General features: G+C 40.8%; 1 protein-coding gene across 2 annotated transcripts in view; it reads right to left on the bottom strand.

Moving 5' to 3' along the window:
- Window positions 1-3,716: 3,716 nt before the first annotated feature.
- SRD5A2 (steroid 5 alpha-reductase 2) overlaps window positions 3,717-18,151 on the bottom strand; it is a 40,343-nt gene continuing 25,908 nt past the window's right edge. The window contains exons 2-5 of one of the 2 annotated variants that reach the window (XM_026016019.2): window positions 14,998-15,161; window positions 10,334-10,435; window positions 8,008-8,158; window positions 3,717-5,526 (exon numbers count right to left, since the gene is read on the bottom strand). In XM_026016019.2, coding sequence (XP_025871804.1) covers window positions 5,460-5,526; window positions 8,008-8,158; window positions 10,334-10,435; window positions 14,998-15,161 — 484 coding nt within the window. In that variant the 3' untranslated portion in view covers window positions 3,717-5,459. The remainder of the gene's footprint in view (window positions 5,527-8,007; window positions 8,159-10,333; window positions 10,436-14,997; window positions 15,162-18,151) is intronic. The other variant, XM_072767376.1, reaches the window with a different exon arrangement.

Genomic DNA, 18,151 nt, shown 5'->3' with positions numbered 1-18,151 from the left:
GGAATCTTACATTAATGAATGCATTAAGTGCATTAAAGAATCAATTAATGAAATTTAATTGATTTGATAACATTTGCTTTCTAGTCAATGCTGAAAAAAAGTGCATCCTCATAAGGAAGGATCCTTTCTTTGGGGCCTCTAGAGTAAAGGAAAACAAAGACCATGGGGCACCTGGGTGGCTCAGTCGGTTAAGCATCTACCTGCACCTCAGGATATGATCTCAGGATCTTGGGATGGAGCCCTGCCCTCCATCCAGCTCACTACTCAGCAGGGGGTCTGCTCAGTCCTCTCCCTCTCCTTCTGACCCTCCCCTCTCTCTCTCAAATAAATAAATAAAATCTTTTTTTTTTAAAGGGAAAATAAAGATGATAAAAAGGGCAAAACCTCTGGGTGCTTACTCCTCTGGAGGCTCTCATCTCCCTACCGGCCTCACCGAACTTGAATGCAGCCACATACTTCTCAGAACAATTCCTTCACCTCTTTCTCACAAGTGTCACTGCAGCTCAGACTTAAAACCATCTTTATGAGGTGAGTCGACAGAAATACAACTAAATTCTTTACTGTGAGGCACAACCATATGGCTTGTGTTTAAAGAAACTCAGCATCTTTCCTTGTGAAAAAGGAACTCTAAGAAGAGCTTACTCTCTCTTCCAGGGGGATTCTTTCCCTGGGAGGATAAAGAAGGGATCCGACTTATGCAGAGGGAAGACAAGGGAAGGGAAAGAAGCTTCCTATCAGGAGAGGCCCGCTCTTCCAAGGCCCTTTTCCTGACCTCATTGCTACCCTTCAACTGCCTCCAGCCCTGCTTCTGCATAACTCCCCACCCTCCTCTACCTCTCTGTTTTCCCTCTGCTCCCAGCCAGCCTGCTATATGGGACAGGTCTTGGATATCCCTCACTTAGCTTCTGTCTACATTGAGCAAAGCCAAACCCTGAAGCCATGGGACAAAAGGAACTGAGATGAGGTTAGTACATATTTAACCTTCTTCCACAATGTATTTCACTCATCCAAATCTTAAGCTGCGGTTGGTGAGAAAAAATGAGACACAGTACAAATAACATGGAACCTTTTAAGATCACAGCTTAATGGACTTATAGAGAGAAGGAGCAAATCTCTTACTCAGAAATTAAATCCACTCAGTGGCTATTAAATCATCCAAGTACCCACATTACCATCTGGCACCATGCCTCTTTCTTTTATCATGGGATAGTATAGATGCAATAAAACAATCAGCAGCCTTTTCTAGAAGGTTTTGCTTAACATTTATTGCTACCCTCGCCTATTTGCCATGCCTGGACCTCAGCCCACAGTCTATTAGAGAATCAAAAGGCCAGGCAAGAAAGGAAATGACTTTTCATGAGTCCATTCCTTCATGTGCCAAGAGCTTTATCCTTTGATTCTTGGTGAGATTACCATAAGGTTACCACAAAAAGTCATGACAGTTATTGGAAAACTGCAAGGCAGTAAAATCATAGGTTTATTTATTTGTTCCTGAAAGGGTTAGACCACCTAAATCACTATTTAATTGCAAATTTGCATCAGAGGCCTTTTTTTTCCTTTTCAAATTCAGGACAGCCAATGATCCTTAGGAAGACAAACGTTGGGGGTCAAGGGAATTTGTGACTTGAAACTTTTTCCAGATTGAACACAAATGCCATCTGTTCTACACCACGATCTTTACTACACCTTCATTTTATGAAATCGGTTCGTGATAAGGCGTAGCCCGATCCTCTCCAGAGTGGAGTGCAGATTCCACAAAATGGATGTGACAATCTGTACATTCCTGAATCATTGCACCCCTCCGAAGCTCTGGCTAATTTTCTCCTGCCTGAGTTCCTCAGAAATCTAAATGGCAGTTCTTAAAGGGCAAAAATCACGTCTGACTCAATGATATCCTCCCACCCATTACCATTTTCCATATTTTAAATAATAAATGATTGCAGTGTGAATGAGTGTGTTCAGGCCTTAAATTCACACCCATTTATGTAGGTTGTGCTGGGTCTGTCTTATAAAAGCCTGCCATGCCCTAAGAAGAAAGACTGACTTTTGATCCTTAAAGGGACAAGAGAGGATGACCGCTCTGATCAGCTATATGACCCTGGGAAGCATTTTAATACTACAGGCCTCAGTGTCTCCATCTCTTACGTGAAGGGGTGGGACTAGTGGATGTCTTAGATGTGCTTCGGCTCTTTAATTCTGGAAACAGAACACTACAACGTCTTCTACAAGGTCAGTAGGAAAACATCCTTCCGTGACAGTTTCAGCAAGAGCGAGATCGACTATCTATTTAGCTAAGCCACCATCGTATTTTATCCCCTGGTTTCAAAACCCACTCCACAGAAACCTAAATTAACCATATTTTTGTAGCACTCTAGTTTTAGGAAAAAGGGGAAATACATTTAGGGATGAGCACAGCTTCCCTTTTATTGTATTCAATCTGCATACATATTCTAGCCCTAGACAGAGAAAATTGGTTGAAAGAAATGGTCCTAGAGCACTGAGAATACTTCAGCTATCAAGGAGAGAGTTAAGATTATGTGAAGTTGATTCCACACTATGTTTAAATTAAGAAGGTCCACATTCAGGGCACCTTGCTGGCTCATTTGGTAGAGCATGGTAGTCTTAATCTTGGGGTTGTGAGTTTGAGCCCCACCTTGGGTATAGAGATTACTAAAACATAATTTATTTTTATTTTTTTTCATAAATTTTTTTAAAGCTCATAATCATGTTAACTTGAAACGACAATTTCCAAATATGTAAATTAACTTGTTACATCAGAGTTGGCCTAAAAGTTCTAGAGAGCATTCTTTTATGCCCCTTACCCCCCCCCAAAAAAAGTATGCTGAATGGTAGTTTTGCCCAGAGATTGTTTTTTTTTTAATAAATTTTTATTTATTTATGATAGTCACACACACAGAGAGAGAGAGAGAGGCAGAGACACAGGCAGAGAGAGAAGCATGCTCCATGCACCGGGAGCCCGACGTGGGATTCGATCCCGGGTCTCCAGGATCACGCCCTGGGCCAAAGGCAGGCACCAAACTGCTGTTCCACCCAGGGATCCCTTGCCCAGAGATTGTACCTACTGGGAAAAAAAGGAGCTGCCATTCATTGAGCACTATCACATTTCAAGGACTGGCCCAACTGTTCTATATAATAGTAAAATAAAGGTTTTAATAGTCAATTTTCAATGCCATGGAGAGAACTGGAAGCCTCTTATTTCACAGAGCCCAAGCTACACCTTAAGATTTATTTCTTTTTTTTTTAAGATTTTATTTATTCATAGAGACATGGGGGGTTGGGCAGAGGAACAGGCAGAGGGAGAAGCAGGCTCCATGCAGGGAGCCCGATGTGGGACTCGATCCAGGGTCCCCAGGATCACACCCCAGGCTGCAGGCGGCGCTAAACCGCTGCACGACCAGGGCTGCCCAAGATTTATTTCACTCAGAATTTTTTCCCATCTTTCCTGAACATCGGGGGTGGCATCTAGCCTTAGCACATCCTCCAGTACCTTTCCTGCACCTTCTTACAGTTCTGAACCATGGCTGAAAAACCCTATGAGTTATATTTCTCTTTTGTTTTCAACTCAGAGCCCCTGATTTCAAGTTGATAAATGAAGAGAGATAAGCAAAAAAGGAAGCTATACTTTTTTAAAGAAGAAAAAGGAAAAAGAAGGGTGAACAACAACAGAAAAAAAAATCACATACTTCAACACCTTATAAGCATCTTCATGAGCCCAGGAATCTTTTAATTCAAACAAAATTACTTAACATCCATGATTTGAGAGGCATTTAATAAACATAAAAACATTTATATGATTACAATTTGTATTTTTCAGTAATATACATCATCCTCGGACCTTTCTAGTATACTATTTCTTATACAGTAAATTCCTCTACTTAGCACCTCACCTGATAAAATTGATGTTCATTTCTCAGAAGGGTTTGCTAAATATTCCTAAGACTTGCCACAAACCTGGACCCGAGGAAACGAATATTTTCCTACATTCTGAGTATTCAGCCCCTCCCTCAGCCCAGTGTCTAAGCATCCACACTAGGGTGACCCTTCCACCGAGGCTGCAAATTCTAATGCATACTCACTGATCAGTCCCCATTCTTAGCAGGCTCTGTGGGCCCACAGCCTCCTACTGTTGCAAGGAAACTGGAATGTAGAGACCTAATTTTGAAATTTTGGAAACATCCAATGTGAAAGAAAGAAGAAAGAAAGAAAGAAAGAAAGAAAGAAAGAAAGAAAGAAAGAAAGAAAGAAAGAAAGAAGAAAGAAAGAAAGGAGAAAGAAAGAAAAAGAAAGAAAGAAGAAAGAAGAAGAAAGAAGAAAGAAGAAAGAAAGAAAGAAAGAAAGAAAGAAAGAAAGAAAGAAAGAGAAGAAAGTCAAACTATGTGTGAATCCCTGTCTGAGCCAAACAAAACAGGTTTTCTGCTCAGCCCACACCTCTGGATTTCAGCCTGTGCCCTCAGGAACTTGGAAGACTGATGTTCAGGTTGCCCCTAGGAAGTGTCTTTCTGAGCAGATCCCAAGGACCGCCACGAAGAAATTCCAGAAAAGTTGCCAAGCGCTTCCAGAAATGCTTCAGTGTCATTGCAAATGTGTCCAGGCGAGCAACTTATGATCTTGCTCAGTCATTTCCCTTTGATACTCTCTCATTATTTGGCTATTTCCACAGGTTTCTGAGAATATCAGAGTGGGCAGCGTCTACTGTAAAACACTTTTTTACTCTCTCAGTAGCCAACCAGAGTCATGTCTTTCTCTTTGTGGTCATGAAACCCAACCTTCAGTAAACCCCACACCAGTTTTCTGGGATATCTGACAGGGATTCTGGAACTTTCAGGAAGCCAGAGGAGCTGAGACAGTGCACAAATATGAAATGGGATTAATGCCTACTTGTGACTTTGGTAATATGAAGAGAGGGCTCCTCTATTAAAAGTCCACTTGATCACCTCATATCTTTCATAATTAACAGAGGAAAAGAAAAGTGTGACTGGGTTTTAAGGAGTAGACTTACTCGGGGTCCATGAAGCTCCAGAATTTCAAGATCTGCTGATTTGTATGGACCTAAGTAAAACATGTACCTTCAATAAATTCTCTAAGCACTGCCCTCGACTGAAAACTTTCCCAACTGCAGAGCTGTCAGACATTGATCACCCAAAGAAGAAAATATATAGGGAACTTCTGCACTTTCTAGAAGGAATAGATAAGTTGCAGACAGATGCCTCTGTATGGAGAAGAGCCTTGTGGAAGCTTCAACAGGAGATCAGGAGAGAGACTCTGGGAGCGTAGAGTACAAAATAAGTAGCTGCCTCACAGCATCTCCAGGCCAGCTGTCAAAACACAAGTGGTCTCCAGTTACATATACACAGTGGAACTTTAAAAGTTACAGTCTCAGCAGCTTGATGGTGTTCAACAGTCATGTGGGAGCTTTGCTCCTTTTTTATCTGGTTTCTTTAAAAGAGAAATGGAATGAGGGCCTTCCGAGATTTGGGGTAGTCCTCAAACATCTTGAGGTAGAACCTAAAAGACAAGACAGGAATAATTAGAACAAGCAGCAGTCAACAGTTGTGGTTTGCTGGGTCTGAAATTCTTGTTCCAAACCAACCTACAGTTACTCAGGGCCTCACTCCTGCAGAAGATGCCCATTTGTCCACCTCCTTTCTCCCTCCCACATCCTCTCCTATAAATGTTGAAGCTTCTTATAATGGGAAATAACAAATAATAGCCAGAGGACACTGGCGGTGGTTGCACAGCTTTATGGATGTACCTAATGCCACTGAATGGTAGACCGAAAATGGCCGAGACAGAAGATTTTAAGTTATGTGTATTTTACCACAATATAAAAGGGGAAAAGCCAGAAAAAACTGCTCAATGAATTCAATTGGGAAATAAGGGACCAGAGACCCCAAAGACCGTGGGCAGTTAATCCTAGAGAACTGGTAATGTTCCCAGGAAAATGTCCCCTCATGAGGCCTGGGAATGCCAAGAAAATATAACCTCATATTCTGGGTTGAATTATGATCCCCCACCCCCAATATATGATTGAAGTCTTAACCTGGAGGACTTACCTGGAAACAGGGTCATGGCAGATATAATTTAAGGCAAGACAAGGAGTAGGAAAGGCCCTTAATCCAATTTGGCTGAAGGGGACAGGAGACACCAGGACTGAGACAGACAGGGGAAGAGGCCATGTGGAGAGGAAGGCAGACACTGGGGATGGAGCTACAGACCATGGAACACCTCGGATTGCAGGTGCAACTAGAAGCCAAGAAGAGGCAAAGGAAGGATCCTCACCAAGAACCTTCAGAGAGAACGTGGCCCTACATACACTTTGATTTCACACTTCTGCCTCAGGACCTGTGAGAGAATATATTTCTATTGTTTAAGCCACTCAGTTTGTGGTCATCTGCTTTGGCAGGCCTGGAAGATTCAAATGTGTTGTGAAATGGCTTTCGCCTTCAGTGGCCAGGCTGCCCTAGCTAGTTGAAGCTAGTAGCTCTCAAGTTTCTGTTAAAGTACCTTAATTTGAACTGGGGGACAAATAGTAATAGTACATGACAAGAGGTGGCTGGGTTTGTGTGCTATGATTAGAGAGGTCTGATGAGTAGCTTCTCAGAGAGCCTTCTTAGGCCTGTGGAAAGCTGCCCTCTGGCCCTCCCTCGGGAGCAGTCTGACCTAACAGGACAGGGCCAGGCTCCGGATTTTGTTGTCACACCAGCTGGAAACCTCTGGTGGAGATGCTACCCCTCCCCTGAGCACTAGTTGATGCCCTCTCTGCCTCTCTTTCTTTCTGCCCCCAGTGGGCGACAGACTGGGCCTCAAGACAGGAAGGAGAACGTGGACTGTCTTACAGGCTGGAGACTCTGCAGTCAGTCCCCACCAAGTCTAGGCAGTCACGAGGACAGCAACTGTTTCATTCACCTCTGACACATCTGCATGAATTCCACACTGTGGAAAATAACCTATTCTTGGTTTAACCTTCAAAATTACGAAATTAATCATTAGCCCAAATAAAACACCCATGCAGGAGCTAAAGGGGTCCCTCAGGTCCCGGTTCCAAGGCTGTTCCCCCTTTAGTTATCCCTCCCTCTCTCTGTGTCTCTCCAGCTGCAAATGCCATTTTAGAGAAAGGATCTGAAGTTCAAGTTCAAAGCCCAATAACAACTTAGAACAGTTCCCCTTGCAGGGATACCTGCAGTTACTGCTTTTGTCCTCACCCAACCCAGCGACAGGGTTTGGGAGGGAGGTGGAAGTTAGTAAGGCTTTAGGCTAGACCTACAGAGGAGAGGCTCTAAACCCCTACAATTCCTGGCATTCCCCAGGTGAGGGGACAGTCCTGAAATCACATCACATTAGGATTCACTCATCCTACCTTCCCAGGAAGCCAGCAATGACCTTGGCTATGATTTATGGAGGGTTGGGGTAGGGGACAAAGGGGAGTACCAAAATAAGCCCTGGTATTACACAGATTCTAGGAAAATAATCCTGGAGTTTCCAGGGCTCTCCGATTACCTGAACTATTAGCACCAAACCTAGAATTAAAGATAATAGCCATACTAGACTAGACCAGGAGCTAGGCTTTTCCCTCATCGTACTGTCTCCTGGCTGACCTCAGGATTATCTGTGAAGCAGTGGAAAGTGCTGCCCATGGAACACACTTTGAGAAATCTGGCAGAAGTGTCACCCAGCTAAATCCCAAGTTCAGTGAAAGCCTTCTTTGGTAAGGTGGCAGGTGGCTTCCCAAGTTACCTCAGGCACGCCTCTCCCTACATGGGTTTTGTTTTGCTCATAGGAAAAAAAAAATGTTTATAATACTGATACCCAGCTAAATCCCAAGTTCAGTGAAAGCCCAGGAAGTCAGAATTTACCAGTGTGGATTACTGTATCAACCTTCCCTTATAAAAATACGTGTCTTAGGTTTCCATATCTGACTCCAAGAGCTAAAAAACTGTTTGAAGAAAAAAGCTACTTGACTGCTGCCATCCTAATTGGAAAGTTTACCTATGGTGGTGAAAAGCTCGCAGCCCCAGGAAGCAAAGTGAGAAAAACGCAAATGCAAGTGCTGGGAGGGACCAAGTAGCCAGGGCATAGCCGATCCATTCAATGATCTCACCAAGGAAATTGGCTCCAGAAACATACGTAAACAAGCCACCTGTGTGCAGAAGAATGAAAAAGTCAATTTTCGGAACTGGATCACTGCCACATTAAAACTCCTCTGTTTTGTTCCAAAATACATAAAGGCAGTTATGACAAATAACTCTTGGGGAAAATGGAAAAAGTGACAACAGCCTGTTGCCCTCAGAACATCCTGGAATCATGAGTAGCCCCCACTGCTGCTTGACGGGCTCCAGCCAATCTCTAGCAACTGCTGTACCACTGGCTCCGGACAAGTCCAAGATGAGGGGCAGTAGACCTGATTTTGGTTTTGTTCTATTAAATAATGTTTCCAAGCCATCCCTCACCTTCTCATTTCTCCCCTGGACACCCATACAGCCTATTTCATGTTGGCACTCAGACAAAATGAAAAACACACTATGTAGCAATAATAAATATCTGAGTTGATGCTAGAAGTTATAAGATTTTCCTTTGCCATTTGCCCTCCCACCCCTGCAAAGGAGTGTGTAAACTCTGTTCAACTTTAAAGAAGTGAGTGGGAGCTGTGAGGGCTGGTGAGGTCTGCTTCTGCTGATTTTCAAGATTTACTTTTCTATCAAAACATATATGTCTGATATCAAACCTATAAGTAGAAATCAACATATTTCCAATGATAGTAAATATATCCACTTTCTGCCCCACACTCAACTAAATTATTTCTTTCCATACTTATATAAAGAATATGTTGTTTTTAAATCATTCTGTAACCTATCTTAATAGTTGGAAATTAACTTTGACAATCTAGCTTTTAAGAGAATTTTAAGAGAATTCTCCACTCTTTTTTGTTTAGCTAGTTATTGAGTGAATATTTAAAATCCCAAAGCCCCTTAAAGTTATATTCCTTAAAGATGACACTGCCTCAGCAGTTCTAGACCTGTGATTTGACAGGCCCTGGGAGAAACCACTGAACTCCCGCAGAGGGTCTATAAATTGCCTGTGGTATATGGGTCTATAATTGCAAATGGTATATCTTAATATATGCTATTATTTTTGGTTGATGTAGACACCAAGAGATGTCAGCAACATTTAAATTCATTTAAATGTGTTACTGAGTTCATTGTAGCTCTGCTTTATTAATAAATGAATACTAATACCATTTTGTAATTTAGGAACAATTTTGATGCAAATAATAGGTTCTATTTACATCAAAAAGAATGAGAGCCATTAGCCTACACAAATACCACCTAAAATAGCAAAGGATTACTTGGACTAATTCACTCTCACCTCATGTTTGTCAACTTCACACCCTGGTTTCCTGGGAACAGTTAGGGTTTCAAATATGTAGTTATGGCAGGAAATATACACAGAACTGCCTGAGTACTCACTAGATAAATCCAGGTCAACTGGAGAAGACAAGTCATACACAAATCAGCTTTATTGGCTAACTCGAGAAGGACCAACACTCTGCACACATGATGCTTAATTTTCTTTGTTAACCTGACTGGGCTATAGTATGCCTTAGATATTTGATGAAACATTATTTCTGGGTATGTCCATGAAGGCGTTCCTGGATAAGATTAATATGTGAATCTACTCATTGATTAAGACAGATTACCCTCCCTGAAGTGGGTGGGCCTCATCCAATCCACTAAAGGCCTAGATAGAACAAAGAGGCCAGGTAAAGGATAATTCACTCTCTCTGCCGGACTGTCTTTAAGCTAGGATATCAGTCTTCTCCTGCACACAGACTAGAACTTATACCACCCACTCACTCCCCTGGGTCTTGCTGATGACAGACCATGGGATTTCTCAGCTTCCATAATCATGTGAGCCAACTCCTCAGAATAAATCTCTTTATGAATCCGTATCTGTGTCTGTATCTATAGCCTATTGGTTCTGTTTCTCTGGAGAAGCCTAATACAGCACATGATAACCTTACCTACTGTAACGAGGTGGCAGTCTATTTCCACCTTACCCCAAACCTCGCACTCCCCAATCTTTAAGGCATCATGATGTCACAACATCCTGAGGGTGGCTCTATCTTCCTTGAACTTCTAGGTTCAGATCAGAAATGCAAAGGTATCATGGGGTGAGAAGGGATATGAAGGAGAAGTCAGGGGAAAATTGGGATATACTGTATCATTTTTGCCCCCTCTCCATTTACTATTTATAACATAATCTAGGACAGGCTCTCAAGGAAGAGTGGAAATCTGAAGGGCAGGGGAGATATTACCTTGTGGAATCCTATAGGTGACTTCTCCAGGCTTCCTGAGCTGGCGCAATATATAGTCACTATGAATGTTGATTCCCATTCCCAAAATAAATAAGAAGATACCTTGGCAAAGAAGACAGAGGGAAGAAGTTAAAAATATATCCGGGTTTTGGTGCTTTTTTCTCACAAGCTAAGTTTTTTTTTTTTTCTAAAAATAAAGAGAAGCGCATTTTATTTCAAATTCTGAGAATGCTACGAAGATATGACAAAGGGTGACTAATTAGCCATTGTCCCAAATTTGGGTAGAGAGGCCAGTGTTTCACAGACCAAAAGACTGACAATATACAGTGTCACATGATGGAGGTAGGTGGGAGAAAAGAGAAAGGGACTAACACCATTGTCCAATACTTGAATGAATGAATGAATGAATAAATAAATAAATAAATAAATAGCAAACTTTTGGCTCATTCATAAATAATTAAATTGTGGTTGGCAAACTCAACTGCTAATTCTAAACCCTTCTCCTTTGCTTCCCCCACTAAAGAGGCTGGAAGTCTGAATAGGTCATGTGACCTATTTCTGCCTCAAGGATATAAAGGGAAATGAATGTTCTTGGGGTTTCCTTGGAAATTGTTTTGCTTTTCTGATAAAAGAGCGGATGGGACCAGTGTCTCTACTTCCTCCCTCCTCTTTCATTGCCAGATGCGATGCCTTGAGCTATAGTAATGGTCTTGCTTGCAATCACGAAGTGGATATGATTAGGATGACAGGTAAACATGTTAAGAACAGTGGAACAGAAAGTATAGAAAGTTCCTGCGAACTTAATATCTGTAAGCAATTAAAGGAATGCAGAAGCTGTCTACCTTTGGAATCTTGTTATATAAGAAATATAAAATTCTTATTTAAGTCACCATGAACTGGTTTTCTGTGACTCACTGCTGAGAGCATTCCCAATTAATATACTCATTCTCATGAAAGTAACATGAGCCAGATTGGGGAGCTTGGCACCTCGCAAACTGGTTTCCACCACTGCCAATTCATACACACATTCTTGTTCTTCCATTCACTGGTTCAGAAAGAAGCCCTGGTCTGAAGTGAGGAGAGCCAGGATTAGGGATGCTGGAGCTTGTACCTCAACGGGCACCTTATAGTCCAGAAACCCTCACTGTTCTGCATAGATGCCCAACTTCACCTCTCAACAATGTTGTTTGTGCTGATCAAAATACAGGAGGCAAAAAGCAAGAAAACTTGAATTAAAAACAGATCTGCTCTCACATCATTTGCAGTGATAGAAAAAAAACAATGATTTGCAATCTTGTCTAGTCCAAAGATCATTGGCCATTTATGGTGACAGATGCTGACTACACTTATCTTGGTCTGCACTGAATAATATATAGAATTGTTGAATCACTACGTTATGCATCTGAAATTAATATTCAACCATACTTCAATAGTAAATTTTTAAAAATTATTGTTCTGGAAGAAAGGGATACTGGATAAAGAACCCAATGGCAGGAGGTTGAAAGAAGGAGGAGAGAGAGCGTGCACCGATGTGGACAAAGTGGAAACCTTGGACTCATTGTCTGTGTGTCCTCAGCAAGTCACTGGCCCTCCCTCAGCCTCAGTTTTCTCATCTGTAAAATGTGGATTTGAATAATACCTATTTCACAAGGATGAGACAAGACTCACTCATGTGTTCATTCATTCATTCATTCATTCAACTAACATTTATGGAGAGCTTACAATAGACCAAGCAATATCCTAAACACCAAGGATACAGTTGTGGGAAAACAGTCAAGGTCTGTCCTCATAGACCTTATATTTTAGCAGAAGAAGACAGAGATGAATTCAAATAATTAAAACATTTTAAATCATTGAATGTCACTGCAAAGCAGAAAATCATAGGATCATGAGATAGAGAGTGAGCTGGGGAGGAGAGGAGGTATCTCTACTTTAGATGAGGTGGATAGGGGAAACTTTTCTAAAGATTTGGCATTTTGTCCTGTGATTTGAATAATAAGAATTCACAGATCTGAGGGAGAGCAATCTGGTATAGGAATTAGCAGGTGCAAAGGCCCTAAGGCTAGAATAGGTTTACTACATCTAAAAATGGAAGGAAGGCTGGTGCAGTTGAAACTTTTAGAGGGAAAAGTGAGAAAATGTGGACAGAATGATAACTACAAAAACACACTAAGCATTATAAGCCTTGGTGAGAAATTTGGATTGGTAAGTGCAAGAGAAAGCTACTGGCATGTCTGAAGCAGGAGAGAAATAGGAACTGATTTCCATTTATGATTGTTATGAAAGAAGTAAATATGTTATGTGGATTAGAAAAAATAAGGAAACCAAGACAGCTTATACCCAACACCCAGAAATCACAACCATTAAGCACCTTAATGCATACTCTTCCAGATTTTCATTCTATGTAATTATCTAGGCCATATTTCAAATTCCCCAGATAGCCTAAAAATGCTTCTTACAGCTAATTTGTGAAAACCAAAGTCCAGGATAGGACCACACCTGGGCATCTGGTCATTATCTCTTTTCAGGCCATTTTAATCTTGCCCAAACCCTTTTTTTTTAAAGATTTATTTACTTATTTTGGGGGTGGGGGATGCACATGTGTGCACAGGGTAGGGGGGCAGAGGGAGAGAATCTTCGAGCAGACTCCTCACTGAGTGTAGAGCCCAATGCTGGGCTACATCTCATGACCTGTGCAATCATGATCTGAGCCAAAACCAAGAGTCAGATGCTCAACCAACTGAGCCACCCAGGCGTCCAATCCTTACCTTTTAAAAAATTGTTCAGGGCACTGACTTCTTGAAAAGACCAGACAGTTGTACCTCAGAATGTCCCCCATTCTAGATAAGACTGGCTCACTTTCTGAGAGTGGCATTCAATTTATTTCTTCATTCTCTTTATTTCCTGTAAACTGGCATAAATCATTTCCCATAAATCATTTCCAACAGGAAATGATGTTGAAATGATGTTGAAATGATTCAACATACAGTTAGGTACATTTCTTTGTTTGTTCTCAATGTTAGGGAAGTTTCTTCTATTTAGATTTTTTTTTTAAGTTTTATTTATTTCATCTCTACACCCAATCTGGGGCTCAAACTCAGGATCCCAAGAGCAAGAGTTGCTCACTCCACCAACTGAGCCAGCCAGGGTCCCCCATTTAGATTTTTTTTTCTAACTAAATTATAAATTTTCAGGGCAAAACTATATTGAAAGAAAAGCTCTGCCTCCCATCCCATTCTTTTTCCCCCAGACCCTACATGTCACCTTTTTAAAATTAGTCTCTATATTTTAAAAAAAGATTTTATTTATTTATTTGACAGAGAGAGAGAGAACACAAGCAGGGGGAGTGGCAGAGGTAGAGAGAGAAACAGGTTCTGACCTGAGCAGGGAGCCCAATGAGGGGCTCGACTCCAGAACCCTGGGAGCATGACCTGAGCCCCCCAAGCACTCCAATTAGTTTCTTTTTTTATCAACCCAATATTCCTTTTTCCAGTTTTACACACACACACACACACACACACACACACACACACACACACACTTCCTTTCATCATTTTTACATGAAAAGTAGCATACTAGATACACTGTTCACACTTTTTTTTTTTTTAATTTAACCACATAGTCTAGAGATGTCTCACAGGAGCACATAAAGATCTTCCTTGGTTTGGTTTGGTTTGGTTTGGTTTGGTTTGGTTTGGTTTGGTTTGTTTCTGTGGCTCCAGAACACTCCACTGTGTGCATGGATCAGCATTCATACAACCAATCCTCCAGTCGTTTGTATTTTCAGACGTTCACTGGAGCAAGGACTATATCAAAGGCCAGGGCCAGTGGCAGGAAGCTGCGAAGGTCACTGTGGCAGTCCCAGCAAGAGATCATGATGGTTCGGACCAGGATGATGTCAGAGCAATGAGGGAGAAGGGAGAAGGGAATTCAGTCGGCACATGTTATGGAGCTAGATGCAGCTGTACTAAGCTGATAGATAAAACTTGATGTGTGATGTAAAAGAGTTAAGAATTAAGGCTAATCCCTGCATTTTGGTTTAAGCCAAAATAATGTGCAAACAATTGAACCTTTCTGACTTGAGTTCCTCTTGCAGATAATAAAAAAGAAAATTCAACAGTGTTTTCTACTATTTTAGATAAAATGATCAGGAAAAGTCTCTTTGAGGAGGTACAAATTGATAGAGACCTAAATAAAGTGAGGGACCAAACTCCATGAGTATATGTGGACAGAACATTCTAGAGAGAGGGAACAGTCTGTGTAAAAGCTCTGAGGCAGGACCAGCTTAGCTTGACTGTTTCAGGCCTAGCAGGAAAGCTACTGAGGCTGCAGCATAGTAATTGGATGAAGGTAGGAAATGGGGTCGGGAAATCAAAGTGGGACCAAAAACATTTGGGCGTCACAGGCTCAGGCAGTATAAGGAATTTGTATTTTGTTCCAAGAGTAACAGAAGTGCTCTAGAGGATTCCCAGGTGCGGAGTGACATGTTTTTCAAAGAGCTCTCTGGCTGCTTTATAGAACAAAGACCCAGGTGGCAGGAGGAAAGAGGAGAATGGAATTCACTAGGGGGTTATTGCAGTAGGGTGGGGAAAGGTGATGGGGATTTAGGCCGTGGGAAGTGGTATTCACTGCGGTGTGGGTAAGAAGTGGCCAGGTTTACTTACCCAGGCTAAACCGCACGTCCATGTACCACTCAGCAGGGTACTCAGCACAGTAAATCAGATAGTAGCCTTGGAGAAGTCCATTTCCCGCACAGAAGATAAATCCTCTGACCAGGAACACAACTGGAAAAGGCCTCCCTCTAGTGAGCAATGAGTAAATAAATGTCCTGGAGACAGGAAAGAACGGTCAGGATACAGAGTTTTAAAAAAAAAAAAAAAATCAAACAATGAGATGAAACAACAGACAATTGCATCAAACCCATTTTAAAAAATAATTTTCCCTTGAACTTATGCAAAAAAGAACATTATTATTCCATTCTAGAGCACTTATGCTATTATTTGTCTTGCTTCATTAAAATCCTTAGTAGTCACCATTTATTACCTTATTTTATTCTCCAACCAGCCTTGAAAGGTAAATTTCATCTCCATTCACTAGTTAATAAATTCAATCCTATGAGCCCAGGATTGGAGCTCAGCTTTATATCAATCTACAAACGAAACCCAGATGACAAAGGAGAAAGAGAGCGCCTGGCTTGCCCCTGCAGCAGTGAGATGACATTTTGATAGCAGCCATTCAATCATACGGCTTTTTATTTGTTGCTCTGATATGATTTAATTACCAATATTGTAGCATTTCCTAGGAAGTGGACCACAGAATCTCTCGAGAAAAGAGATTCCTCTAATTGTTAGGAGGCATGAGTATAAAGGAATCTAGGAAAATGGGATTAAAAATATATAAACAGCCTCAAAATAAGAATTTGCCCAAGATATAATGCTAAATACTAGACAGCAACTACATCTTCTTTATCATTTTTCTTCTTTTATGGTACAATATAATAATCATACAGGTGAGTTCATAAACCTATGTGAATAGTTGAATGCATAACTATTAATTAAGCACCTATATAGTCACTAAACAGGTTAAGAAATAGAACATTCCCTTCACCCTGAAGCCTCTCTCCCTATTCACCACACCACCAACACCCAAGAAGTAACCAGTATCCTGATTTTTGTAATATTCTCTTCCTTTTGCTTCTTTACAATTTTACCACATTCGGATGCATCCCTAAAAATGTATTTTGTTTATTTTTAATTCCATATTAATGGAGTCATATTCTGATTCTTAGAGTATCTATTAATCTCTTACTTCTATAATTTATCCTATTTCTCAGACTCAAGCATGTTGTTGTATATAAGCTATAGTTCATATATTTTCATTGTTATGTATGAATATACCCATGTGTTTATCTATTTTATTTTAATGGATTTTGGGTTGCTTCCAAAGTCTTGTAACCACTCAGAGCTGTTTTCCCATTATTTAATGATTTACATTTTCTGTTTAAACCTTTGATACATCTGGAATTTCTTTTGTTGAAAGAAGTTAGACAAGAATCGAACTCAATGTCTTTCCTAATGCTTGTAAATTTATTAAATTCTTTTCTTTCATTGACATGCATTCCCATTGGTATTATATACTACATCATCATAAAAATTGATTCTTTTTCTGGACATTTGATTCTGTTCCATTGATCTGTTTATTGCCAATACTAGACTGTTTTAATAATTATACTTTTAATATATGTCAATACTAGGTGGGGCTACTTTTTTAAGCAAATTTTACTCCCAACGTCGGTTCTAACTCATGACCCCAAGATCAAGAGCTGCATGCCCTACTGACTGAGCCAGCCAGACCTGGGAGGGTGGGGAAGGAGCTATTCTTATATAATTACTGTTTTTCAGGATTTTCAACTTAGTCTTAATTATTTATTTCTTCATGTGAACTTTAAAACTAACTCATGGCCCGGGGGTGACCTGGCCAAGGTGCAGCGGGCCGTGTGCATGCTGAGCAACACTACCGCCATCGCCGAGGCCTGGGCCCGCCTGGACCATAAGTTTGACCTCATGTATGCAAAGTGAGCCTTTGTGCACTGGTACGTGGGGGAAGGCATGGAGGAAGGGGAGTTCTCCGAGGCCCGGGAGGATCTGGCAGCCCTGGAGAAAGATTATGAAGAGGTGGGCGTGGATTCTGTGGAAGCAGAGGCTGAAGAAGGGGAAGAATACTGACCGGAGTGGAGCTGGCAACCATCTCTTTGTATCGCCCCCACTATAACATTACGAGATAGGTTTACCTATTAAAGTTTCTGTTTGAAAAAAAAATAAAAAATAAAAAAAAAATAAAACTAACTCATGGAACGCCCCCTCCCAAATTTTAGAAATACTCTTAAATGTAAAAGTTAATTAAAGTAGTGAAATAGCAAGAGGACCTCCAAGAGCTCACACCTCCATAAAAGCAAAGAAAAAACTGGCAAAAAATATATATATCTATCAGAAATATATATATGTGTATCAGAATATACATATACATGTATATATATGTATACACATATATATTGTATGCATATATACATATATATAGTATACTATATAAATCTTTTTTTTTTTTTAAGATTTTATTTATTTATTCATGATAGACATAGAGAGAGAGAAGCAGAGACACAGGCAGAGGGAGAAGCAGGCTCCATGCACCGGGAGCCTGATGTGGGATTCAATCCCGGGTCTCCAGGATCACACCCTGGGCCAAAGGCAGGCGCCAAACCACTGTGCCACCCAGGGATCCCTAGTATACTATATATATGTATGTATCTGATATATATGAAACAACCCAAAAAATGAAACAACCCAAACGTCCCTCGGTTGATGAATGGATAAACAAAATGTTGAATATCTGTACACGCACATATTATTACACCACAAGAAGGAATAAAGTAGTGACATATGCAACAACATGGATGAATCTTAAAAACAACACCCTACGCAAAAGAAGCCAGTCACAAAAGTCTATGTCTTATATGACTCCATCCATATAAAGTGTCCTGAATAGGCAAATCCTTAGAGGCAGAAAATGGAAGGTGGCTGCCAGGGGCTGGGGGTTGAGGGATGGGAAACTGACTGCTACCAGGCACAGGATCTCTTTCCAGGCTAATGAAAGTTTTCCAGAATCAGATAACGGCTAAGGTTGCACAATTTTCTGGATCTACTAAAAACCACTTAATTCTACTCTTTAGAATGGTATGAATTTTATGGTACGTGAATTATACCTCAATATTTAAGCTAATTAAAAGAAAATTCCAGCCATGGTGCACTCTGTGGTTAAGTT

The sequence above is a fragment of the Vulpes vulpes genome, chromosome 8 (assembly GCF_048418805.1).
Source record: "Vulpes vulpes isolate BD-2025 chromosome 8, VulVul3, whole genome shotgun sequence".
Taxonomy (NCBI): Eukaryota; Metazoa; Chordata; class Mammalia; order Carnivora; family Canidae; genus Vulpes; species Vulpes vulpes.
The sequence above is the reverse complement of the archived record's forward strand: the minus strand, read 5'-3'. Positions and strand labels throughout refer to the sequence as shown.